Source organism: Pseudoliparis swirei, chromosome 18 (assembly GCF_029220125.1).
Source record: "Pseudoliparis swirei isolate HS2019 ecotype Mariana Trench chromosome 18, NWPU_hadal_v1, whole genome shotgun sequence".
Lineage (NCBI taxonomy): Eukaryota > Metazoa > Chordata > Actinopteri > Perciformes > Liparidae > Pseudoliparis > Pseudoliparis swirei.
This window is the reverse complement of record NC_079405.1, coordinates 22,573,016-22,600,995: the sequence shown is the minus strand read 5'-3', so window position 1 is coordinate 22,600,995 and position 27,980 is coordinate 22,573,016. Positions and strand designations below refer to the sequence as shown.

General features: G+C 41.0%; 1 protein-coding gene across 1 annotated transcript; it reads right to left on the bottom strand.

Moving 5' to 3' along the window:
* Positions 1–5,990: 5,990 nt before the first annotated feature.
* nucks1a (nuclear casein kinase and cyclin-dependent kinase substrate 1a) lies at positions 5,991–17,550 on the bottom strand. The gene is made up of 8 exons (XM_056437930.1): positions 17,249–17,550; positions 15,077–15,123; positions 14,131–14,218; positions 11,657–11,703; positions 11,371–11,523; positions 10,151–10,300; positions 9,400–9,552; positions 5,991–8,508 (listed from the first exon to the last, which is right to left on the bottom strand). The coding sequence occupies exons 1-8, from the start codon at positions 17,263–17,265 to the stop codon at positions 8,255–8,257; spliced, it is 909 nt and encodes a 302-aa protein (XP_056293905.1). The 5' UTR covers positions 17,266–17,550; the 3' UTR covers positions 5,991–8,254.
* Between the last annotated feature and the right edge of the window lie 10,430 nt (positions 17,551–27,980).

Below are 27,980 nucleotides of genomic sequence, written 5' to 3'. Positions count from 1 at the left end.
GGGCACAGTAGGATAGTGCTCTCTATCATGCAAGAATAAAGAAAAAAAGAAACTCACCTCATGCATAAACATATCTTGATTCTTTTTTTTTACCCGCAATAAAGAGTTTTGACTACGCATTCATCCGAATCTCATTGAAATGCTGTCTTAAACCAACGATACGTGGCATCGTGGTCTGACCTTTGACCCAACAAGTCCCCGAGAAGAAAAAGAAGGGAGTAACTGTAACTCGTTTAGCACCAGAGGGTATGTGCTACTGTATTTGTATACATATATTTCCTCTGCTGGTGTTGGTGGGTGATGATGGAGGAATTGGACATTGAAAGAGCTTCTGGTATTCAGAAGTCATGTTGGATGTCTCCTGAACTGTCACGCCGGAAAATGCAGTATATTCAGAATACAGTGGATCAATAAATACAAATCTCTCCTCCAATGGAATTTATATATATAATATATATATATATTATATATATATATATACAATATTCACCAACAAAAAAAGACATTACATATGTTTAATGCTTCTCATATTAATGGCTATACATTTAGTTACTTCTCTGTAATCTACATAAACATTTATTTATATGGAAGCAATGAAGATTACTAAATAGTAAATACAATAAATATACATATATATATGTGTATATATGTATAAAATATATATTTATATATATATTGTGTTTACTGTTTTAGTAATCTTCATTGCATCCACATAAATATCTATATATATATATTTATCTATATATATATAAATATATTAAATACATATTTATCTATATATATATATTTATATCTATATATATGTATCTATATATATATATCTATATCTATATATTGTATTTACTGTTTAGTAATCTTCATTGCTTCCACATGAATATGTATATTACAGAGAAGTAACTATACATTAACATGAGACGCATGAAACAGATGTAATGTATTTTTGTGTGTGTGAATATAGTATTGTGTTTGCGTGCATGTATGAAAGTGTGTTGTGTCGTGTGCCATATATTTCCATATGAATAACTGTGACCGGAGAATTGAGGAGCTATGTGACAGCAGGGAGGAATAAACAAATGAAAGAAAGAGTGGTAAAAATGAAAACACAATCATATGGACACATATTTATATAACATATTAAGAGAAATAAAAAGGCATGTGGTGTAGCCCGGGAAGGAGGATTAGCCCTTCCTTTTTTTAAACAATTTTTATTTATTTGTGTGCCCTGTATTTAGGATTTGTGTTGCTCTCTCGTGGGTGTCATGATGGCTGATGATCCTCTTCAGCTTCTCATATTGTCATTTATGACTGAGTTATTATATTGTCGTCATCCTCCTTTTCTTTCTTTTTATCTTATTGTCTGAGAGCCCCCGGCCCTCACCATGGAGCCTTGAAGAGGAAGATGAGGGGAGCTGCCTGTTAAATACCTGCGAAACAAATGTCATTTCTCTCAGCTTTAGCTCGACTTTATGTTAATCATTAGACAACGTTAGCATGCTAGCAATGGTGAACCTGGTGGACATTGTACCTCCTCACATCAGCATGTTTGCAGAGTCGTTGTGGGCATGCTGACTGCTTTAATCTCTCATCTCGGTCAAAATCGGTGGTTTAGAATTTCACACACACATTTTCTACAAAAGGAAATCTTAAAAGAATATTTAAGGTTCTGCAATAATGGTGGCATGTTGTAGTCAATCAACAATACGCCTCTCTGGAGCATCAACTAAACTCTAAACTATGAAAGTGTAAATTCATGACGCTGTAATCCTCAAACAAAACCAAGAAAAGAGCGACACAAGACAGACGACAACATGGAAGTTGCATGCAATCATCTGACAAGTGACATAAATGATAAAGGCAAATGATGTTTTCATTGAAATGCCAAGCAAAATATAAACAAACTTGAAAAGAACGCAACAGAAGTTCCGTCAGAATTCCTCCAGCAAAAGCCATTTTGCAAAGAAATACGTCTGGCGAGATAAAATCATGTTGAGCAATTGAGAACATATTATTAAACTTGGCCATTTCCAAAGCTTTTCTCATTTGATATTTAAAAATGTGCTTAAAATACACGAATGGAAACACGCACCGAAGCATAATTATATAGCGTGTATGTATAAAAGTGAAAGACAGCAAGCAAGCAACAGAGTTAGTTCGGAAGGAATGGTTTAATAAGTGCCCGACCCAAGGCTGATCATTAGGGGAAGAACAGATAATGCAGTTAGCCACGCCCACAGGGAACCGGTCTGACAGCTGCGCCTCGCTGGAACCAAATGACAGATAACATCACACCTTCAAAAGCCCCATTGAGAAATATTTTCATAATCACCGTATCACAATGAGGCTCATCGTGAACGATGTGCATCTACGAAAGTGTTATTTCGAAAGAGAGATTAACGTATTTGTGTTTGCATCAATGCTCACATTGTGCACATGTGCAGAAGAGACGATGACGCAAGACGCTGACCCAAGACGCAAAGACAACAGCTGTAAACAGCTCAGGCACAGTCACCTCAGTTAAGAGTAGACTTAAGACTGTACTCCTTGATAGTCTTATAGTTAGGGCTGAATCAGATTCACCTGGTCCAGCCCCTAGAGATGCTGCGAGAGGCGTATATGCTGCTGGGGGATGTTTTAGGATACACTGAGCACCTATCTCCTCTTCTCTCTCTCTCCATCGCACATTACTAACTTTGATTCCTCTCCTCTTTGTGAATTTGTTTTCCTATTTCTTGGGAGTTTTTCCTGATCCGATGTGAGGTCACGGGACAGGGATGTCGTACGTGTACAGATTATAAAACCCTCTGAGGCAAATTCGTAATTTGTGATATTGGGCTGCATGAAATAAACTTAATTGAATTGAATGATATGACTTTGATCACCGACAGAAAACGAGTGAGGCAGAACTTGATTGATTCTCGCCTCTCCTGTGTCAGAGCACTCAGAGGCAAGGGACCGCCGGGTTTAAATATAGGTGCAGGTGATTAGACGCGGTTAGACGCAGGAGGATTCAATCAGGGGCGGGACAGACAGTCACAAAGGCGGGAAAACAAACAAAGGCAGGAAGTGAAGTGAACAGGCGGGTGAATTCAGAAATAAAACAGGAAACAAAGTCAATCAAAACCAATTTCATGACAGCTCTTTAACGATGATCAGCGCTTCCCATCAGAGGACGCCTTGTGGACATTTTGACGTGACGTCTTCCTGCACAGCTCAAAGAGAATATCGAGCCGTGCGCCTATGAAATGAAGAAGGAAAACAAATCATTTCTGACATTGTTTTTAGCAGTTGGATGAAGATTGCCATGTGCAAATATCCAACATGACCAAGTACCCGGGAAGTGTTGAATCAAAATAAAAAGATCTTTAAGGATTGTTGACACTGAATTATAGGCCCTGTTTACAGAGGCCTATAATTAATATGATATTATTCCCAACATATATTATCTTAATGCGAGGTGTAAATGAGACCAAAAAGGCATATGCCGGTCTACTTTTCTCAATTTATGACACACTCTAAACAGCTGTTGGTTGATCCTCAGGGGGAAATCACACCTTTTAAGCTTCAGACTAAAGCATCTGAGATTTGAGGTGTTCAGGGATGTGAATAATCTATTTGCCGAGAACATTCAAGTGGCAATAGTGACAGTCTGTGTTTAAACCACTTGACCACCTGGAAATGCATGTTATATTTATTTTGGATTATTTGTTATTTGTTACTTTTGTTACCAAATGACAGACACTGACGTTCTCTATTTACTCACTGTGAGTTATTTTGTGGCCTGTGTAGTTTTGGTTGATTTTGCTTTCGAACTAACTTAATAATAGTAAAAACTAAGAAATGAAATGCCAAATGACGTGCCATACAAGAGGCGCTGTCCTTTTACTCCGGCACTCGATTGACTCAAAGAGCGTTGGTACCACGTCCAATTAGAATGCTTTATGTAAATGTATACCTTTATATTTATAACTTTTTGTGACATAAGATAGTAACTATTTTTGACTTGTATTATAATGCTATTCTATGGGTATTTTATGACTTTTTTAATGAATAATATAAGATGACACTATATATTTTCTAGTTATACTATACTATTTAATTTATATGACTTTTCTGACATGCTGAGGTGTTTATATGACTCGTGTGAATAGTATTTACTTACTTCTTTATTTTTTTGTATCCTAATACATTCTGAAACATTCCGGAACAAACACATTCTGGAACATTCCGGAACACGGAACACGAAAACAATCCGGAACACGGATTGATCTGGAACACGCACATTCCAGAACCCTGACATCTGGAACCCGAAAATTCCAGAACCCAGACATTATTTTTTGATATACTAAAGGATGCAATTTGGATTACTTCTTTTTCATTTATTCGACTCTTTAAGCAAACAAAGTTGACATATGTTAGAACTTAAACATACTATACTATAACTGTTTCATTAAAAATACTATACAACTTTGTATTACTTTATCATTTTTATTTTTGTTTATGGCATTCTATAATATGCCTTTTTTTTAAATCATAAAATGAACTACATCTTTTTTGAAGTACTATAGCCTGGATTTTTTTTACATCTCTTCAACAAACAACATGAAATATTTTTAGCGGTAGGACTTCGAGTGGCGAAGTCCGATCCCTTTCGGTTAACCACCTTAAGTATACGCTTGTCAATGCCGGAGAGAAATTATGATTTGATGCCGTTTGAATTATGCAAAATAATCTTTTAAATTAACAAAAATATGTATAATTCTCACTATAAACCCATGTTTATAATGTTTACTGAGACAATAAATCAAATGAGAAATAATGTTCTCATCAGACTGCAATACAAGAGAAGTCGCCCCCCTGCTGGTCAGTAGAAAGAACGCGGTTGTGATCTCAGAGGTCACACACGATAGAATAACCTCATTCTAGCATTGTGTATCACTGTCTGGACAGCAGCAACCAATAACCATGCTACGTTTAAATATGGGCACGTGAGTATTGTATGAACACACACTTTAACACAGTGGCCCCACATCGTCTGAGGGTATTCTTCACCTCTAAACCTCATACCCGTGGTATCTGCGTCCATGGAGCGTTGCCCTCCTCCAACAGTTGTCTGATGGACAGTAAAAGCAAAAGGATAAAAATGTTTACAGAACCAGAAGTATCTTTAGAAATAAATAAATAAAGCAGAAACCTGGTGCATACATTGCCCACAATGCAACTTGGATCGCTGTGATTCTGGGTGTGTCACGCCAATAGTGGCCAATGTAGCTTGGAGTTTTAGGCAAAGACAAAGAGCAGACTGCAGAGGTCTAGTAAGCTCACTTCTTTCTAACTCATATGTACTCTGCACACAATCGGTGTTATTACCTTCGCATTGAAAATGCGGAAGGTTATGTTTTGATCGCCGTGTATTTATTTATTTGTATGCGTGTTCCTCGCATAACTCAAAAAGTATTAAACCGAATCGCATGAAATTTGGTGGTTTGATTGGTTATTATCCGGGGACCATTTAATTTTGGGGTCGATCGGGCCAAAGGTCAATGTCATGAAAAGGTGAAAATCTTCTTTTTACCATAGCAGTAAATTTTTATCCAATTGGCATACAACTAATGCCAAAATATTCATAATTCAATGCCCAATCTTGTGATATACGAAGGTATGCGCTCTAGAGTACCCGTTCTAGTCTTTAAATGTATCTGTTCTTTTTACACCCATCTTTCCTTTTTTATTCGTCTCATCGTATCGTTTCCTTTACTTATTTAATTGTGCCTCCTGCTGACGAGGGCGTCGTCAGATGTCACTCCATTGGTTGTAAATTAAAATTCACCAAAGCGATCATTATGATTGGCCTCGAAAGCATTCCTCTCATCAGTCATGGAGCATATCAGCGGATCAGAAAGCTACACAGAAAAACAGTCGGCCATCGTTGCACAGAGCAGACACGGAACATTACAGAGCTCAATGTCACAAAACCAGTAGTTAAATCCATATAAAAAGTAGGTTGCCTTTATTGGAAGCTGGGAAACCAAAACATTACCAATATTGTCGTTGTTAATACTCATGTTTCATTTTTTTTTTGTCAGACCACAATATTGCCATTTCCACTTTTCCCCCACAACATGCAAAAGATTAGAGTTCAGCGTTCCCGTTCCACACTACTGACAGAAAGCTCCTCCTCGCGGTCTCCTGTAGGAACCACACCTTTGCTTACATTAACATCGGCAGTGCAACTGAAGGTAGAAAAAAATTAACAGAAAGAAAAAAAAACGCAACGGAAGAAATCGTCGAATGGATAGGAGAAATTCACAGCCTTATGCCATGTGCGTCCTGCGGGATGATGGAGAGGAGCCTCTGTTCACGTTCGACCGGCCCGTATCCGATCCTCCTCTGAACAGAGCTCTCGGAGCTTTTTCTTTGTCCTCGTCTATATCCAATCGTCTTAAAATGACATTGAGGATTTCGTGCCAATTCAGGACCTGGACGTAGAAAAAAAAACCACACTAAAGCGGCTAAAGACTGTGGTCAAATAATTAAATGTGCTTCTAGAACAGAGGACTAGTCGGTTCAGGTGTGTCCTGTACACATCCAGGACTGATTTGTATTGCAGCCAGAAATCCTCCCGACTGACGCCTAATAAATGCTTTTATTACGTTCCCACGGTCACAATAGCAGTTTAGTTTTTTCTCCCATCAAAACGAGGACAGTCTCACGTGGTCTGCACTTGATCGCAGAGTCACTAGTTTTGAGATCGTTTGTGGCTTTTGATGGTCTGTTGATCAGAGGAGTCGCTGACGTGTTCGAAGCCTAATTTGCCGCTTGTAACAAGGACCTAAAACACGAGGATAGTTTACATCCTGAGGCCTCCAACAATATCAGACCCACGACTGAAAACTGAACTCAGTGAAAATTAAGACATTAATAGACAAACAAACGGAATGAGTGAAACAAAGGACAGAGGTAACATCAGGGAGGGATGGCTGGTCCAACCACTGGGCAAAACAGATTTGATCGGGTCAACTTTTTTTCTTTAAAATCAAGATACATTTTATTTCTTTTCTTAAAAAACAAACATTACAAAAAAAAAATCAGAATAGAGAATTAAAACAATGAACCGATAGAAGAAAAACCAACATTCGTTTTTTTTGTAACTCTCAAAAACAAAACAAAAACAAAAGAACATCTCTTCTTGCATTTCATAAAAATAAAAGCAAAACAAAATAAAAGATTTAGGGCTGCCTGGCACAAGGGGTTGAATTTCATGCTGAGAATATGATGTAGCCACGCGAGGAGGTCGGGGATCATGTATTCTGAAAGGGGGCGGGGTTTGCGTCACGTGGTAATTGCGCGCGCGTCGTTAAGAAAGCTCGACATACAACAACCAAAACCGTTTAACTTAGGCATCAGATGGGCTGAGAGAAAAATAAAGCCACGCATACCAACTTGAACAAGTGAAAACACACGCCAGCTTGAAACGTGCGATAGTGGCAGCATGTGGCGAACACTCAGCGGTGACCCGCCGCTCCGCTAGTCGCCATAGATCACCGTAAATAGTTTGAACCGATCTACGCCGCAGCAGGAGTTCAGCACCAAGACCGTCTGAAACCAACAGGGTGACCTAACGACACAAAGCAAAAAAAAGGAAAAGCTGCTCCAACTGATGGCACAGGGTTTTCAGAATAACTATCGAGCTAACGCTGCCCTGTTAAAGCACAAGGGACCAGGGAGAGGGCGAAGGCCGTCCGCCCCGCGCGTGTTGACTTAAGCGTCGCTTTGTAAACACGGCGCTTCAGCAACTCGATACTGAGAAGCGGCTGCACAATACTCCCAGTAATCGCACATATTAGTAAAGTAAACTGGACAGCGCGCGTTGCCAGTCATGGCTGTCACTGGTAATCCCTTCTGTGATTCCCAGTGACAGACAAGGGAAGTGGTTTTGTTCACTCAGGACGGATACTCAGTCGCACTGAGCTCTTGGAAAAGACCCTCTGACACGAGGATGCAGAATGGAAGTGACCACGACAGGAGGGCGGCGACTCCTTACATGCGCTGCATGAGCATCAGCACAATGTCTCGGTGGAGGGGAGGAAAAAGAAGACGTCAAAAAGCACATCAAGTCTAAACCATTGAGCCAGGCCACCAGGAGACAACGAAAAAGAAGAAGAATCTAAACGCAGAGCAACGAAAGAAAACAAAACCTTTTGAGAAGAGACAGAGAAAGAGACATGGGAGGATGGGCTTCAGCGGGTACCATCTTCTAGTCTTCTCCAGAGGGCGCCTCCTCTTCTGAGCCGTCCTCCTCCTCTTCATCCTCCTCCTCCTCGTCGCCTCCCGCAGCCTCCTTCGTCGTCTTCTTGGGGGCAGGGGAGGACTCCTTCTTCTCGGCCTCCTCCTCCTCTTCCTCCACGGGACTCTCGGGGTCCTCCTCTTCCTCTTCTTTGGGTGAGCTCTTCTCCGGGGCCTTGGCGCTAGGGCGGCCCTTCCCCTTTCCTTTCATCGGGCTGGGGGTTACTGGGGGGCAAAACAGACAAACTTGATCATCAGATTTGGTTTAATGTGCTCTAAATGGACCCGTTGCTGCATTCTTGGATCACCTCCAAAGTTCCCCCTGACCCAGTGGTCCTCAAACCTTTTCTGTCGCGCCCCACCGCACAAACTAAATTGTAACTAAATGAATATTGATTGAAATAACAACTTGGTGTGACTCCTGTGACGCTGTGCTTTTTCAAATGATAGTCAAGAAAATTGCATTCACTTTTAATTGAACCAGATTGCGCCATCAGAACAATTGTTAGAACAATGTAAATAAAGTTGTGCAAGAAGTAATATTTGCCAAATAGCTTATTGTGACTCAAGAAAAAGTGCTTTTGTAAAGCAGAAAAAATATACTAAAAGTGGCTAAAAGTTTACCCACTTCAAATAATAATTTATATTCATCACATCAATGTTTCAGCTTGTAACGGTGTAGCTAATTAATAGTATTTTAATTAGGCTATATACAACTTATTAATAAATAATTGATTTAATAAACATCCGAATCTACATAACAGCCCAACTAGTCAGTAATATTGTCAAATACATATTGTGAAGTTAAAAGGTAAATTATTTTTCTACTTAAGGAGCCTAAGTGCACTTACATTCCACTACTGCAAGAACAAGAGATCAAGCCTCTTAATGCTGTTCTCAAAGAGCAGCCGACTGACGCATTTCACTTTATAATGTCCAGAATCTTGGTGCACCAACCCCAGTATGGTTTGTTTTTACAAACTACCAGATCAGTTGCTTGAGATCAGGATTCAGAGCAACCGAGCTAATGGGCTAACATGATTGTCATAAAAGTACTTCATCGAAGTCGATGAACACATGCAGAGGTTCTCCTCGCAGCCCGACTGGACCGCTCACCTGTGGCCTTTAGTCGGGGCTTGGGGCTTTTCTTCTCCTTCTTGTCCGGCCGTCCCCGTCGGATCACCTTCTTGCCCCTTTTCTTGGAGCGGCCGTAGTCACTGTCGTCATCGTCCTCCACCGTGAAGTCCTCGTCGCTGCCGGACTCGTCAGCTAAACGCATAAAGAAAAGGGACGCGTGAGGATGTTTTAGACCTAACTCGGGGTTAAATGTGCATTAACACAATACCAGGATTCGCACTAACAAAAAATAGTTTCACTTTTTTATGCCCTTATTACGGAAGTCTTCATTCTCTATGATAGATTACAACACTGCTGCCTTGTGGCCGGGGTTTAAACTAGTGGTGTAACGAGCCACTGTTGATCCAGACAGACGCCCCCCTCCCCCACGATTCGGCATGCATGTGAACCGTGGTCTAATGACAGTTTAACCGTAAGCTTCAGTGTAAAATATATTTTTACTGGCAATCGGTGTCAGTAAATATTCAGTAAAATATGCAATCAGGACATCTGCATTTATGATTTTTGATAGGGTTACAATGTAAACAAACAAGTGTTAAAATGCTCATCTGACGTGTGAGTGTTATGATCCGTTGCGCCGTTAGCTTCCACAGAACACAAGATGAACCACTGTCCCATCAGGAATCTTTGCCGATTCATAACAAATGATCACGCTTTGGAGGCGATACAGGATCTCGATACCCAGGTGCGTCATCATTTACTAACGCCGCTACAGTCCAGTTGTACATACGGTCCAAATAGGGCTCCTCTTTGTCTTCCTGCTCCTCGTCCTCGCTGCCCGCGTCGCCGAGCAGGATCTCCCTCTGTTTGGACACGGCCTTGGAGGCCGCCTGGCGCACTGTGCGCTTTCGACTCACTTCCTTCTCGTCGTCACTTTCATCTACGCAAAGAACACAGTGTAAAGTAAAAATGGTTACAACAGTGTTATGAAAAAGCTTCAAGCAGTGTCATAAAGCTAACTCACCTTTATTAAAAGCTATAAAATACACTATTTAATTATTATTTTACTGGATGGTAATTGTTTTGATGACAATGCCATCCATTTCTATAAAAGTGTGAAACAATTGTTCAGCATTTCCCTGTCGTTCTATAGTTTTTTTTTCAGAAGGTCCAACGTGAGAACAGCCGATTGGTCCGTAACAAATATAGAATATTCTTTTTGCACATGCATGAGAAAGAGTTGGCCATACCATGGTGACACACCTTAAAATATATCCAATGTACAAGAATAGAAAAGGAACAAACTGCTGAAGAGGTCATTTATTCATTTGACCGCTCATGAGTCAATTTGAAGGAATGTTATTTGGGGGATTTAAAGCCAAAAAATAATGATGACCCAACCCCAACTGATTTAAATTAAAACCAGACAGGGTGCAGACTGTGATTTAGACTATCAGTCACTTGATCGGTCACGGAGAGATGAGACGGCGTCAAGATCCATCAGACTCGAGCTCGGCAGATAACCGGTTAATCAATCATGCCTTGGACACGCGGCGAATAAATCAAAAGCAGTGGCAGTGTTTGGAAATGCTGGAGGCGAATGACTCAATCTGTCACAATCAGCCGGGGATTGTGGGAAGAATGCACACCAGAAAGAAAGCATTTTCTTCTCTCGAGAAAAATGAGTTTGATTTTTCCATTCTGGGCTCCTGTTGAAACATGGCGGTGCAACTCGTCCGACTCCGTGAAGCGCACACGGGAGAAGTCTGACGTTGGGGCGTGATGTCGGAAATCCCAGGAAGATGTTTTACTCATGTTGTTAATCATGTTTTGGACTCGACTGATTCCTAGAAACGTCCGAATGCCCATATGATAACGCGCCATCCTTAATACTGTGCATCAGTTGACAAAATGAGCAGCATTCATTATTTCAAATGTTTAGCACCACAAAAGACAACACGGTATATTTGACAGTTAAAAAAAGATCACTTTGATATGTCGATATGTTACCTGCAGGCCGTTTTCTCTTCGGTCCCCTCTTGGCGGGCTTCTCCACCTTGGCTTTCTTGACCTTTTTGCCTTTCTTTTCTTCGTAGTCACTTCCTCCATCTTCTTCCTCCCCCTGGCCAAATTCATTGTCCTCCACCTCGCTGCCAAGGTCATCTGCAGCAGCAACACAGTGGGGAGTCAGTGAGCCGGCTCACCTGGATTCGGCCTCTGCTATTCAAATTCCAGCTGTTCTGTGGCCGAGCCAAACGCTCCCCTCGGAACATTCAGACAGTAAGACTCGACTCACCTGCTGATTCATTTTTGGGTTTGGAGACTTTCTCATCAGACTCCTCACTGGAAAAAGAGGAAAAAAAAGTCTTACCAACTCTGGACAGGGAAGAACATTTACATATTTCTAGGAGGCAAATTGTGCTCACACTAACTGAAATCCAAGGGCATTTAAAAAGAAATTGGGGGCACTTTTTAAAACTTGTCAAATAACATTTAACCGTGATTCAAAAATAATAAATATACTTATTTAGGCTTACAGTATTTGAGCAATTGTCATAAAAATGGCACTAATAAGACTATTAGGCAGTAGACTACAGATTCAAGGTGTTTTCTTGAACAAAAAGTAAACATAAACCAGACAATCATATTCAATTGTATGCTTATTTCTTTGTGGTTATTTATTATTACATATTTTAAATAACTATTAACAATTATAACTTATTTCTTAGTTTTTTTAATAATTCAAAATTATATTTATAGATTGTTTTTCAGCTACCTACCTAGTACAGGCAATTCAGATAAGACAGACACAACGGAGAACAAAAAGAAAACGCTATTAGATTTTTGAAATTATGGGGGCATTTTTTGCTTCTCTCCTTGTGATATCAGGGGTAAAATTATATTTCTTAGGGCCAGTTTTTCCCTTTGCCCTCGTGTATTTCCGACGCTGACTATGGAGATATTGAGTAAAGGCACAGATTTGAAGCTGCATTTTATTAGTCAAATAAATATGCAAAAGGCTCCGGTTGTTCTAATTTAGAATAAACAGTTAAAAGATTTATTTTCTATCCTCTTTACAAGAATAACTAACTGGTACACTTGTTTACATGCTGGTTGGTGATTATTTTACACGATCCCTATCTGGCAGGTGCACTAAGACACAGATACCATAAATCCTCGAGGGGCCATGCAATCGGCATGCTCATAGCAGGAATGTCCATTAGAGACGCTGAATGTCAGTTTTTCCACCATAAACCGCCCTTTTCACAGCATTCATCTGGCAATCAGCGAACACATCGCCGTGGGTGTCAGTGACGATTTTGACCACGTCAACACTGTTAAATGCTGCCTGCCACGGTTTTATAATGAAGCTAAGAGTCCACTTGGGGGATTTGTCAAGCGGGCATCGGGGATCTGCGGGCTTGCAGCTCTTTTCGTCCAACTGCATCCGTTTGTACTTCAAAAAGGTCCGCGGACCAAATGCTGCAGAACATTGTAGTATCTCTTCTATTCCTTCATATTTTCAGCTTCAGAAACCAACCAAATATATATTTTTTAAATCTGCCTTTTCAGGACATGAGGGGTATGACCTTTTATATTGGTTTAAAAAAATAATCTTTTAATGTTTTTTTTAATTCATTAGATCCTATGGAGACAATCTTCAACTTTAAAAACTTTACAGTATCTTCATACTTTCAGCTAATTAAATAATTTAGTGTTTTAAATGTTGTGATAACCGTCATCTATTACTGTATATGTTCAGATAGCTTTTATCTCTTTAAATTTCCCAAATTTTTTTTTTTAAACTTTCAACTTGAAAAGCTTACAATGTCAGCATACGTTCAGCTAAAGACACTATTTCAACTTTAAATAAAAATAAGACCGATATCTAAAAATACAAACATGAAAGTAGGTGTGAAACTAAACTCTAAATTACAGACAGCCGGGTAAAAGTTGGCGCAAAAAAGGCGTTCAGTCACTGAAGACACAGCCAAGGGGGAGGAGTCCAGAGACTCCATTTCCTCGACTGTGAGGCTAAAGAGGACCGACCCGGGCTCAGAAAAGGAAAGCATAACTAAATCTGCAACCACGATGAACCAAAAGAGTCTCTCCTCCCATCCCAACAATCTCCTCCAGCTGAGCTCCTTTCTCGCTCACCCACCAGTCCAGCTAATCCTAAAATGCTGCTGTAGCACACCTGGCCTTCTTCCTTCTGAAACATGCATGTGATCAACTACCCTTTTCTCTGCTAACCTGACCCGCCCGGTGGTTTGTTACGCAGGACCAAATTGTTTGGGACACTACAGGAACTTAGCAGGTGACCGGAGGAACAATCGGTCTATCAACGCCAACTGAAGCTGGTCGGGGGAAGAGCAAAAAACATCTTTGAATATTCGGTGTCGTTCTTCAACGAATAAATAGACTAGTTCTTAAAGCGCTGATGCTGGAGCATCGACGTGAACATTCAACTAACCGTCAGCGCTCTGCGTCGTCTCGCACACACTTACGCCAGCAGCTTCTCCAAGGATACCGACTAGTCTGTGTTCCTCGAAGACCCGACCAGATGGGTTTTTGTGCATCCAGCTGCCGTGCATAGTCTATTTCCAACTCTACCCAGGCCTCCACCCCCTCAGCATTGTTGCACCCGCACCTACTATATTATTCAAGCCTTCAAGAAGAAACTCGTAAAAACAACAAATGTATTAAAAAAAATGTCACCGCACTCAAACATGCTGCAGAAGGTGGTACCAATGTACACCGAGGACTCACCTGTCCTCCTGCGAGTTCTTTGAGCGCTTGTGCTTGGCCTCGCGGGGGGGCGCACGCACCTTCTTGGGCTTATCGCCATACTCCTCATCTGTAGAAGAGTTTTGTATTTCACTCGCACGAATCCACATACAAGGACATGTTCTGCTTTCATTATACAATTCTCAATAGAGATAATTGTACGTCTTCGATTAAAACCTGTGTGTAAAAATGTCAGATGGCACAACAGTTATGCAGAGTTGAACGAGTTTCAACTCTCAGCGAGCAGAGATACGAAAGGAACACAAAACCTGCACGCAGAATATTTACACTATGCTACAAAGAATGAAATTGCATTTGGCTTGTCAATAGTAATAACCCGGTAATAATGCGGGTATCGTGACAGCCTGTGGTATCGTTGCCTGAGGACGATAAAACTAAAAATTTGCTATGCTCAATCACCAATAACAAATTGGTGTTGTAACCGGGTGGGGGGGCTTTTTATTGTTGTTAGTGTTGGGCAGAGGTAAACTATTTTATTAACATGATGTGTTAAAATGCAATCTTCTACACTTGTTTTTTTTTATCAATTAAGATGGGGCTGATAGGGGATTGATAACCAATTTGAAAAAACCAAGACAGCAAGAAATAACGGGTTGAGTCTGTATGTTGATCAGGTTTTGGACTTCCACTCAGCAGTTTCTGAAATATATTAATACGGCCTGAGAACTGTACGAGTGAATTTCTCAATATTGTGTGAGAAAATGTGGGATACAAGTCTCTTGGCCGAGGTTTTGACTGAGAATGTATTTTGCTAAGATCAGCCAAAAGTAGACATTACCGTCCTTATTTTTATCGGCCATTAATAAATGCATTTCATTCCTGCATACATGGATATCACGGAGTAAAATATCACAAATACGTCGGGCTTTCTATCCACATCGCCCACCGCGACAAGCACATCTCTTACCTGCATCAGACTCGTTGAATTGCGAGTAGTTCACCACTTTCCGGTTCCTGTGGAGGAGAACACACACCGCATCACTTTATGTTCACACAGGAAAAAGTTACTTCATTGCCCATGCCTGATATTAGACTTGCAAATGGGGGCTGTAGGGTGGGAGGCTACATAGATATAAGAGGTCATGTCCCACAATGCAACAAATCAGCTTTGTATGAATGTCTGGTTCGTATTGTTTAGATCGAGAAACCATAAATAGCCTCCAGGTGGGGGGCGCTGAACTCGACACCTCTACAGTTTCCATGGCCAATCTGGCAAAGTGGATGGGGGGGCGGGAACACCTCGGGTGACAGCAGCCGACTGTAGTTCAGGTAACGCACACCTCTAGAAGTAGCGGTGGTGCAAGGCGTAAACAGCAGATAAAATCAGCCGTCATTTAGGTGAACACACCCGCCAAGCTTTCCACACATTACCGTTCAAGATGTCGGGAATATCAGAGAGCAACTTTCTACGTGGTACTGGAAGAAGTCCACATATCCTATTGTGGGGGGGGGGGGGGGGGGTTAGGATTCCTACTCACTTTGAAACAGGTTTTGCAAACTTTTCAGAAAGAATTGGAATTAATTAGCTGGACTAAATGCTTACATAATATTAATATATATATACACACACACTTTTTTTTTTTAAATACATGTTTTGGTCAATATCATTTATCACTGTTCTTCTCTCCCAGAAATTCCGAAAGTAAACTTCAAGAAGTTGCAATATATTACTAAAATAGAAATGTCGATGGCCTACTAGGGTTGTTTTTGCAGCAGTATTATGCATACAGATGTTGTGGAGAAATCTAAGCCATGGTTACATTTAAACTTTATTATTTACACATACCACAGCTTTTGTCTGAAAGTTAAACATCCCAAAAGAGAATTCCAATAGCATTGTCTCCAATTAAGACTAATGACTTGGCCACATTTGTTTTTTTATTCTCTTGCAACGCTGTTGTCCGTCTGAATTGCCCAAAACCAAAAAACTAACTCAAATCTGAAAGTAAATATAAGATGGTCTAATTATGCAGCAGATTGGTTGGACTTTAGTGTCTTAGTGATATTGAAGTTGTTATATTAATTTTGAGATATCAGAGGGGATGTTCCTTCTAATTTTGCTGGTAGTTCTGAAAAATGCATTATTAATATATATATTATTTTTTTAATGAAAGCAATGATTCCACAACTTTCACAGCTCCCGACGGCTCTTCTAGTTCCACCCCCTACCCTTTAAAAAAAAGCCACAGTGAGTCATTACGATTCTAAAATAACGCGAGATTTCAAGGTTAAACTTTTTTTTATAATGCAGAGGGACGTTAAAGGGACGTTTTTAATTTGAATTAAAGGGGCCCTCGTGGTTTATAATCACGCGCGTGTGTGCGGGGGGTAGTAGTTCTCCACCGTCCTCTGACATCAGCCAGCGGCGTGAAATTACTGCCAGCCCTGAAAATGTATCCGGTCTGCGCAGCTCTTCCGACCACGACATTTTCACTGACCATTTCTTGTTTTGAGCAGACATAAATGTTCTAAATGCGCTATAAACTCGCGACGGTATCGGCGTATTTCGTCTGCGCGGCAACAAGATCAAATCCCGAGGCCAGACACCACCTCCTCCTGTCGTTTAAATGTTCAATGGTGGAGGGGGGCGGGGGGTTTGGCGTTTTCAGAGCCTCTACTGGATGAATGGGGTCGCCATATTCTCATTCTCAAGCCAGAGGGGAAAATTATTATCAGGCCTGGCGTAAGTGAGCCGTTAAACGTAGCTGGTTAAATCACACCGCCTAATTTTCCCGCTTGGCCTAGATAGCAGCCAACAATGCACAACGGGTTCGTTAGCAAACGACAAAAAAAGAGAAAATAAGCCCGACAGACACGACACAGCGCGTATCTCTCAACTAGACATGGCGAACCGTCCACACCGCTGGGATCCATGTTAGAAAAAGGGAATGGTGACCACACACGCGACCTGGGAAGCACACGCGCGCACATTCCCATTATTTTGTCATGAAATAAACACATTCCCAGCTCATTAAAAAACGCAGCATGGTCGACGCGTGCACGTTGTGCGTGCAGCCTGGCAGCGCGGGGTCCGTTATTAACGTTACGGAGCGCGGAGGACATATTTAGCACAACCTACCTCACTGGTCTTGCCATTTTGCAGGGATACTGTAGAGGTTAGGGATGTAAGAAAGAAGGGGGGGGGGGAGAAGAAGCAGCACAGGCGCAAAAATATATATTGGTTCCCGCTCTGCAAAACACCGATAGGCGCGAGCTTGGCGCACAACTCCGCCGTCCGAGCTAGCGCGTGAAAATAAAAGTACGGTGGCGACTCGTCCTCCCAACGCAAATATTTCTATTTTTTTTTACCCTCCGCTACTCAAAATGGTGAATAAAACAAACTGAAACTGCAGCCCGTGTGCAACCAAACGCCGCGGCCTCGAGGGGTGGGTTCCTCGATTACAAGCACCGCCCCTGCGGGCTCGTGAGAGGAGCAGGGCGGCACTCCGCTCTTCTCATTGGCTGATTTGAACGACGACCGTGCTTCCCATTTGTCACTCTGCCTGCACGTTAAAACGCTTTTAGCCTTTTTTGTTTGTTCCCCCGCCTCCGTCAGCAGGCTCGGTTGAACCGGCACTGTTGAGAAAACAAAAAGAGGCCCTCAGGTTGGATGCAAACATTTAATCCCGTGGCTCCCAAAAGACAACAAAGCAACTTTGGTTGATTATAGGTTCGTGCACAATCATCTTGTGTATAAAATGATCACACATGCGTTTCAGGGATCAGATTGACTGTAGTGTTGCTGCTAGTGAGGCTAACCTTGTCCTGCCCACCTGGTAGCTCGCTGCAGCATGCGATGCAGGTAGAAAACTTGCATAGCTGTAAAGCTTACTAGTTACACTTTATGGTTATCTAGTTCATATTGGTGATATATTTAATACATACAATAAATATGTATTTCTTTTTTATAATTAAATATATATCTTAAGACTTTGATGAGAATTCACAACTACATTTCACTGCCAAATTGTCTCAAGTCATGATGAAAAAATGCAGAATTAGATTCCCTCTATTGTACCACTCTCAGACCTAAAGACTGACCCACGTGTTTTCAGGCCGGGCTTCACGAACTCTGATCTATGGGTACAATGCTGGGAAGGGAAAACGTTAGAATTAATACACAGGACTGGACAGTACCCCCAGTTCCTGTAATAGTGACCACCTGGATTTCTTTTTATAGCTAGCCTCCAGGACCAAACTATTTGGGATTTAGGATCAATAACTACAAATGTGACCTTGCGAGTTAACACATTCGTTATTCCTCTTTATCAATCCATATTAACAATTTGTGGCTATTGTCCTTTAAAACCGTATATATATATATATATATATATATATATATATATATATATACAGGACTGTCTCAGAAAATTAGAATATTGTGATGAAGTTCTTTATTTCTGTAATGCAATTAAATAAACAAAAAAAAAAAATGTCATTCATTTCATTACAAATCAACTGAAATATTGCAAGCCTTTTTTATTTTTTTAATATTGCTGATATGACACAGCTTAAGAAAACCTAAAATCCTATCTCATAAAATTTGAATATTTCCTCAGACCAAGTAAAAAAAGATTTATAACAGCAAAACAAAATCAAACATTTGAAAATGTGTTTCCAGGTGTTTTTTTGATTTGTTTAACACCTTACTTTTATACTTTTCAAGATATTCTAATATTTATAGATAGGATATTTTTTTTTTCAAGTATTTTCCATAATATTAAATATTAAAAATAATAATATTATAATATATCATTGATTTGTAATGAAAAAAGATGCATATTTTTTTTTTTTTAATTTTTTATAAGAAAAATAAAGAACTTTATCACAATATTCTAATTTTCTGAGACAGTCCTGTATGAACAAGGCGGCATGCTGTATGTTCATCACCGATGCATCTCATCGCATAAATAAGCATTGACTTGTGTATACGTTCACATTTGTGTGTGGAGTTAAGCCAATTTTTTGGGGTTAAATATTCTCCACAAAAGTCTGGTGTCGTGCAAAATATTACACACTGGCAGGGGCGTGTGTCGGTTTGCAGACACTTCCTGGTCTTCCACCTACGTCTTGGCTCATTTATTAACAAGCCCGATGAGTCTGCAGCTTGATTCCCTGCTTTTACTCTAAGTCACCAAGTTCCTCTAAAAGTAACACACCAGACTCAAGGCAGGTGGCGATACAGTGTTTAGCAGGCGGTTCTGGACCGGTAAATACTGGTAAACCGGCAACCTCGTGGCTCTACACAGCCAACCCACTCTGCTAGCACTTTAGTTGATTATTTCCACTTTCTTTGCCACTTGATAGTTACTTACTTTCCTTTTTCTCTCCACTATACTTATTTGAATGCCTTGGAATTACTACAGATTTAGTTTATCGATGTAAAACTGGAAAAATGAGTTCAAATCAACCCCACCTTTACCAGATTATACATTTATAATACTACCAAGGTCACTTTTAGGACATTTTGATGCTCACACTTCTGTACTTTCATGTAAATAAAAGTTCATTAGTAGTTCCACACTATATGTCACTTATGCTTTTACTTCTGTAAGACGTTTGAGGACTTCTTCCACCACTGGAGATAACCGAGTCAGTTAGATAACATCAGTTTAAGTCCCTCGATCAAGACCCTAATCTGGTTCTAAATTAGCAAATAGCCCTGATATGAAACCACGTAAACACGGACCAACATCGCCGTGCGATTCAGAGATTGCAGAAGTTGAGCAAACTACAAACTTTCATAGAAAGTTACATTACAGGAGTATTATGAGACAATGGGCCCTTCAGACACGCTCAGGGCCGTTCTGATTTCACCGACTTTCTTTCCCCCTCGTCGCCTTGCTCCACGATCCTCCGGCCCTGTGTATCCGAAATTGATCTGGACATCCCGATTCCTAAAATGCGTCACGAGGAGCGACAATCGAAGATCGGGGATGTCCCGGGGTAGCTGTAGGCGACCGTGACAAATCGAGGCTTGACACATAGCTGGAGTAAACTCAAACCATGGCAGTGGAATGTTTTCTTCTGTATTTTAAGTTGTGATTTCTTAATGGAAAGCTCTGTTCAGTGTTGTGTCTGTGTGTAGTTATTTTGAGTCTCTTTGTAGTCGATTTGTGTCGCTTTGTATTCATTTTGTGACACTGTGTTCATTATGTGACTCCTTGTGTTCATTTTGTGACTCTTAGTGGGCATTTTCCCTGTTTGTGGTCAATTTGTGTCCCTTGGTGGTCAATTTGTTTCTCTTTGATGTCAATTTGTGTCTTTGTGGTCAATAAGTGTTTCTTTGTGGCCATTTTGTTCCTCTTTGTGGTCATTTTGTTCCTCTTTGTGGTCATTTTGTTCCTCTTTGTGGTCATTCTGAGACTCTTTGTGGTCAGTTTGTGTCCCTCTGAGGTCATTTTGGGACTCTTTGTGGTCATTCTGAGACTCTTTGTGGTCAGTTTGTGTCCCTCTGAGGTCATGTTGGGACTCTTTGTGGTCATTCTGAGACTCTTTGTGGTCAGTTTGTGTCCCTCTGAGGTCATTTTGGGACTCTTTGTGGTTGTGTGTCCCCCGTTCACAGTTTATTTGTGATCTCTTCGTTTATCCTTACAGCTGCAGTCATTTGTGGTCATCTCAAGCCTGAACATGTGTTTGCTTTAAACCATTTTCTCCTGGGCATGCTTCACTTGCTTTGACCACATGACAATGACATTTTGCTTCAAAGACATTTCTTTTGTTTGTCGTTATCGTCTCTTTTGTTACAAACTATTAATCAGAAGCATCTTATGGGCTATCAATTCCCCCCCCAAATGTCTCTGAGTACACATTGACTCCTCATACATCTGTTGCTCATTCCTTTGTAAGTTATTTATTTAGTTAAACCTATTTATTCTATGTGATAGGACTTGAGGCTTCGAAAGTGTAAATGAAAATATTTTTCAATACTAATATTTAATGTATCATTTTAATTTCTCTCAGTCTATAAAAGTTAAACGTTCAGCTCTCTATCAAAATTCCTATAAATACACACATACACACACACACACACTTGACTTGGCCTCGGGTCAGACTCGAGGCATGAATTTTTTGATTCGACTTGACAGAAATAAATAAAAAGACTTGCGACTCAATTCCTTTCCTGAATCAACGATAATTCCTTCACAGCAGGTCAATGCTTAATTTAATAATTCTGGAAATTATCAAAAATAATTCTAGTGCACTTGACTTGGTACTGGTCTTGAGACTTAAATCCGACATCTAAAACAAAGACTTTGTCCCACCTCCGACTGACAGGATAAGGAATGTGTCCAACACTGTCAGTTACAGCACTTGTTGGCTCCTAGCCCTCTAGACGCAGTTGGGTATTTTAATTTCAGTAATCAGTTAGTCAGTGTGTGCACAATGTAAATTGTTACAACAATATACAGTTGTGCTGCACTAATCTTTTGGGAGAAAATGATGGAGGTTTGGAGGCTCCAGGTGGAGGTAACCTTTATGTTCGAGGCTTATTGAGTTCCAGGTCCACCCACTCCAGTGAGGTTCTGCCAAATTGTAGGCTGCATGCTGAGGGCTCGTTTGGAATGTGAGTTGAGTGCATATGTGTGTGTGTGTATGTGTGCATGTGCGTGTCCATGTGTGTGTGTGTGGTGGTGTGTGTGTCAGTGCAGACTGCAGAATCCTGATCAGAATACGGGAGCTTGCTCAGTATCTTTTGGGTGTGACGTGATGAGAAACTGTAAAAATGCCCCGCATATGTGTGTGTGTGTGTCTCTCTCTCTCTCTCTCTTTCTCTCTCTCCTTACACATCAGGCGCACTTCATGTCTCCGTGTTCAGGGATAGTGGCGGAGTGGGGGTGCAGGTATGTTGCCATAGTAACCGGGGAAGGGATGCTTGCCTCTCTCTTTGTGGCTCCACAGTTGCCTCCGGATCGTCCTTCGGTCCGAGTTCTTGCGCACTCCATCCTGCCTGCGACAAGAGAGACGTCCTTGAACCTCAGAGACATGTTTATAGCACACTTCTGGGTTTGATGACTAAATCACAGTGTGTCCAGCATGTATAGGTATCGGTACCAACATGTATAGCAAAAAAAAAAAAACTAAGAAAACACAGTGTCGATGCATTCAAAGGTAACTGTTTTCTTCATTTAATTAAAAAAAAACTTTTATATTCAACTGTTTAGGTGAGACAGGTGATCTATGCTTCTGAATAAATGTTTAGTTGCAGCCAAACATGATCAGTTGGAGAAGCGTCACACCATTATCCCTCATCTGTGTAGCACTGCCACCTTGTGGCTTGTGTGTTGAACTGCAACGCAACAGGGAGAACGGCCTGCAAAGACGACCGTAAAGTAATCCAGATGTTAAAGTAGCCTTTAGATTCAGATTCAGATTCATGTATTTTGAGAACATGCACCATTTATAGCACAATATCACTGAGGCAGTTAATAACTAACTAGTTATTTATATAAACTAGTTAGTGAATACCTCGATAATGAACAATATCACTATAAGTTATCCGTCACTTTAATAGTTTTCGATGTGAGAGTATTGTGCATCTTCTGTATTTCAGATCAACAATGATTTGTGTAGCTCAGCTGTCGAGGCGACATGGACACCTGTAATTTGTGTGGTACATACTGTGTATATAATTGTATATACATATATATATATATATACATATATAATTAGAACTGTGAGGAGACCCCGGGGAAGACCCGGGACACGCTGGAGGGTTTATGTCTCCCGGCTGGCCTGTGAACGCCTCAGGATCCCCCAGAATGAGCTGCAAAATGTTGCGGGTGAGAGAGAATTCTGGGTCAGCCTGCTGGGTCTGCTGCCCCGACAAATTTCCCCTTGGGGATTAATAAAGTATATATCTATCTATCTATCTATCTATATATTAGGTGTATATTAAGTTCTTTAATAAACATATCATTTAAAATCATGAACGTATGAAAACTATGTCTTGTAAAAAAGATATGTTTACATTTTGAATCCTGTACTATTCATGTAATTTGTCAATATTATGCCTGCATGTGAATTCATGATGTGAAATCGTGTTTTGTTTGATAAATTCACAATTTAAATATATAACAGAAAGAAAATGTAAAATTTAGAAACATGCAAATATTCTTTTGTTTAACACGTTGTGCTCTACGGTCGTTTATGCGTCTTCTCCTCTGAGATGATCAAATGACAAGATACCTCCATAAGAACCGTTATGCTTTCATGCACAATGTATTAGTGTCGGGCTTGTCTAATACATTTCATACTTTTAAGAGACAATATATTCCTTTATTAATTTTATTAAGGGAACTTTCGGTTGTTTTTCAGAATTAAATACTGATAAATAGATAACGTAATAAGTGATGAGCATATAAACTAAGTAAAACAATGATATACATGTAAACATGTGAACATAACAATTAATGACTAGTTGTAGTAGTAACAGTAAAACACTTGAAAACGGAGTCAGAGTTTGGTATTAGTTTACCAGAAGAATGTGCAGGAAACAAAACACAAAAATGGTTTAAAAAAATATATTGTGTGCATCTTTATAAGGTTTACATTTTGTATACTGTCTTTTTTTTTTTTTTTAGATCTACACAACAGCAGAAATGGATCCTCTGTATCGGACGACTTACACATCTGCTGCAATGAGTGTATTTTGCATTCTTGAGTGTATTTTGCATTTTTCTTCTCTGGGGCTGCTCAACATATTGTAGCGAGGCAGAATCATTTGGTTAAGTGTAAATCAGCCCTATTGTCTCTCATAGCACTACAGTAGTAAACACACCGGGGCTCTCTGAAGGCCCCTGGGGACACCAGGTCCAGGTGTCGCCTCTTCCTTTAAATGAGAAGCAAACCAACAACCAAAACCAAAAACAATGCATAAGCCAAACCAACAACAGAACAATGGGTGGTGTCTGGAGGAATGAGTGGCAGAATGGTGTGTGGATTAGAAACATGAGGATGCACCGGAGCATTTACTGCTCGTACATCTTGGACAAATCCACCACTCAATTGGTTCCCCCCTTTACTCAAATCTTTTTAACGGTATAGAAGTAATCTTTTTTTAATCGGTTAAAGTGTGCACCAATGAATTATCACACTTGACTATTACACCAGCCTTCAATAGAGACTTAAAAACAGGTGTAATGCCATCGATGGCCTCCTGCTGAAGTGCATATTGCCTCATGCATGGTCTAAAATTAGATTTTGGGTGAACAAACTGAGGTGTCGCCAGTTCGACGAGGCCACTTCAGACAGCTCAGCCATGTCAGATGGAATATTGTAAACATATGTATGTTTTAATTAAACACATGTTGAGTAACTCTTCACTGTTGGCAGTGATGTACATTTTGTTTTGTAGACGTCGGCCTTCACACGGTAGGATCGTCTGTGGGAGTCAGAGAGCCGCTCTGCCGTGTCCTTCCCCTCCATTCCTGGGCCTCGTGCCAAGGAAACATGAGGACACAACTTTTCTCTTTCTCTTCAAACCATACATCCTCAAATCTTTCATCTCTTCCACGTTAATGTGACTCGAGGTCATTTTCTAAAACCTTTTCCAAAATATATATATACAGGACTGTCTCAGAAAATTAGAATATTGTGATAAAGTTCTTTATTTTCTGTAATGCAATTAAAAAAACAAAAATGTCATGCATTCTGGATTCATTACAAATCAACTGAAATATTGCAAGCCTTTTATTCTTTTAATATTGCTGATTATGGCTTACAGCTTAAGAAAACTCAAATATCCTATCTCTAAATATTAGAATATCATGAAAAAGTATACTAGTAGGGTATTAAACAAATCACTTGAATCGTCTAATTAACTCGAAACACCTGGAAACACATTTTCAAATGTTTGATTTTGTTTTGCTGTTATAAATCTTTTTTTACTTGGTCTGAGGAAATATTCAAATTTTATGAGATAGGATTTTAGAGTTTTCTTAAGCTGTAAGCCATAATCAACAATATTAAAAGAATAAAAGGCTTGCAATATTTCAGTTGATTTGTAATGAATCCAGAATGCATGACATTTTTGTTTTTTTAATTGCATTACAGAAAATAAAGAACTTTATCACAATATTCTAATTTTCTGAGACAGTCCTGTATATATATATATATATATATATATATATATATACTATACTAGAGCCACAACAGCAGTCTGCTGAAAGACTATTGATTTTGCATGGCTGTGTGTGTGTGTGTGTCATGACATTATGAGATGTTAATACTGATGCGTAAGCAGCATTTGACTGTTGCAGCTGTTCAAGTTGGATCTAACTGAAGTGTCACAAGACACATCTGAGGGGTTGGAAAGTTTGCGTGTGTGTGTGTGGGGGGGGGGGGGGTGTGCCTTGAGCAGTTATTGAAATGACCCTTTCTGTGAGGGGGATTTGCTCTTTAGTAAAACTGTGGACAACTCAAATCCATCTGAAACATGAAGCAGGGATTGCCTCTCTATCAATGCATTGTATTTGAAAAGCTTCTCATATGTCTGTTAACATGTAAATAGTTAATTTGTAGGATAAATAAAGTGGAGTAAAACATGCGATACTTCTCTCTTCAACGTGGAGCAGAAGTTCTGAAAACCACTTCCTCAAAGTATTCACAAGGTCGACATTTACACTACCGTTCAAAAGTTTGGGATCACTTAGAAATGACTTTATTTTTCAAAGAAAAGCAGTTCTTTCAATAAAGATAACATTAAATTAATCAGAAATACACACTATACATTGTTAATGTGGTAAATGACTATTCTAGGTGGAAGTGTCTGGTTTCTCATGAAATATCTCCATAGGTGTATCGAGGCCCATTTCCATCAACTATCACTCCAGTGTTCTAATGGTACATTGTGTTTGCTAATCGCCTTAGAAGACTAATGTCTAATTAGAAAACCCGTGCAATTATGTTAGCACAGCAGAAAACAGTTATGCTTGTTACGGCCTAGAGATACTGGACCCCAAAGCAAAAGACTTAGAGAGATGATCACAAGCAAAAAGTTTATTCTTAGATAAGCAGAGGCAAAGAAAAAAGGCAGTGGAGGCAGGAAGCTGGCTGGCATGGAGACGTCAGAGACAGGAGGCAAAAACCCAGGATAGCAGCGAGACACACCGTAGGGTCGAACACAAGGAATTATCTGGCAGGGAAGTGGCAAGAGGACTAGGCCTTTATACACAGGTGATTAGGTGAGTGGAAACAGGTGTGCCTCGCTTGCTGCTGGGAGGAGCCAGCCAACTCCCTTTCACACACCAGGCCTGCAGAGGAAAACAGAGAAGGGAGGAGGAGACAGAAGAAAAACACAAAAAGGCACACAACAAAACCATAACTAAACTGAATCATCACAGTACCCCCCCCTCAACGGACGCCTCCTGGCGTCCTACCAGGCTTGTCCGGGTACCTAATATAAAAGTCCGTAAGGAGATCAGGGTCCAAAATAAGGGAGCGGGAGATCCACGAACGCTCCTCTAGCCCATATCCCTCCCAATCCACCAAGTACTGGAACCCCCGGCCTCGCCTACGCACATCCAACAATCGCTGGACGGTGAAAGCAGGGTGATTGTCAATAATCCGGGGGGGAGGAGGGGGCTCGGCCGGAGGACTCAGAGGACTGGAGGAAACTGGTTTGAGCAGTGAAACATGGAATGATGGGTGGACCTTCAAGCCAGCAGGCAGCTTGAGCCTAACCACAGCGGGATTAATAATCCGAACTGGTGCCAGGACACTAGCCTCATCATGAGGAGGACCAAACTCAGGACTGTACTTTGGACTTTGGGAGAAACAGAGGGGGGATTCGTAGGTGGTACTGGGAGTAACACTCGGGGATACCACATCACGAGGCCACAGACACTGGGATGAAACATGAGACACACAGACTGGCTGGTGAAGGCAGCTGGACCTACCACCAGAAAGGCAGGAGCCTCCCAGTTTCAGGGCAGAGAAAGTTCTTTCCAAGCTGAGTCAGATCCTTCAGTCCACAGGCTCTGGGCGTCAGCCTGCTGCCTGGACAGGCAACCAGGACAGGAAGGCTCTGCTCCGAACGTAGAGGCTGAACTACGGCCAATAGGAAATGCACTATTGGACCCCACTCCCCAGGAGCAGTACACCAGGAGGTGTGCAGGACAGAACAGATCCCACCTCACCCGAAGGACACTCAACACCAGACACTGCGTCAGGGTTAGCGTAGGCCGAGCAGGCGCTGCAGTCACGCTGCAACTGAGACGGAGTTTCCATCGAGTTTTTCTCACTGATCAGACCTGTGAACCTCACCTCACCAGGACCCCCACCCCTCCCCTCACACACACACACACACACACACACACACACACCACACACACACACACACACACTTACTGTGTGTGTTGTTATTTTGTGTGTGTGATGTGTGTACTTTTGCTGCATTTTCCTGCTGAGCATTGCCACTTTCATTTCACTGCACACCCTGTGTGTGTATGTGACAAATAAAACATCTTGAATCTCTTGAATCTTGAATCTTCAATCACAAACGGCCCAATGTACCTGGGTGCCAGTTTGCGGGACTCAGTCTGGAGTGGAAGATCACGGGAGGACAACCAGACCTTCTGGCCGGGCTGGTAGTCCGGGGCTGGAGTGCGATGGCGGTCTGCAAGTCTTTGGTTGCGAGCAGCAGTGCGAGTGAGAGCTGCCCGGGCTTCCTGCCAGACTCTGCGGGCACGCCGAAGATGCCCCTGCACTGAGGGAACTGCCACATCCCTCTCCTGGGTGGGAAAGAGAGGGGGTTGGAACCCAACAGAAGCCATGAATGGAGACATACCTGTGGCGGAGCAAACCAGGAG

Coding starts and splice junctions, on each gene's coding strand:
- nucks1a (XM_056437930.1), bottom strand. Junction 14,219..15,076: donor ATTCAACGAGTCTGATGCAG/GTAAGAGATGTG, acceptor ACTCTTCTACAG/ATGAGGAGTATGGCGATAAG. Junction 11,524..11,656: donor ACCCAAAAATGAATCAGCAG/GTGAGTCGAGTC, acceptor TTGCTGCTGCAG/ATGACCTTGGCAGCGAGGTG.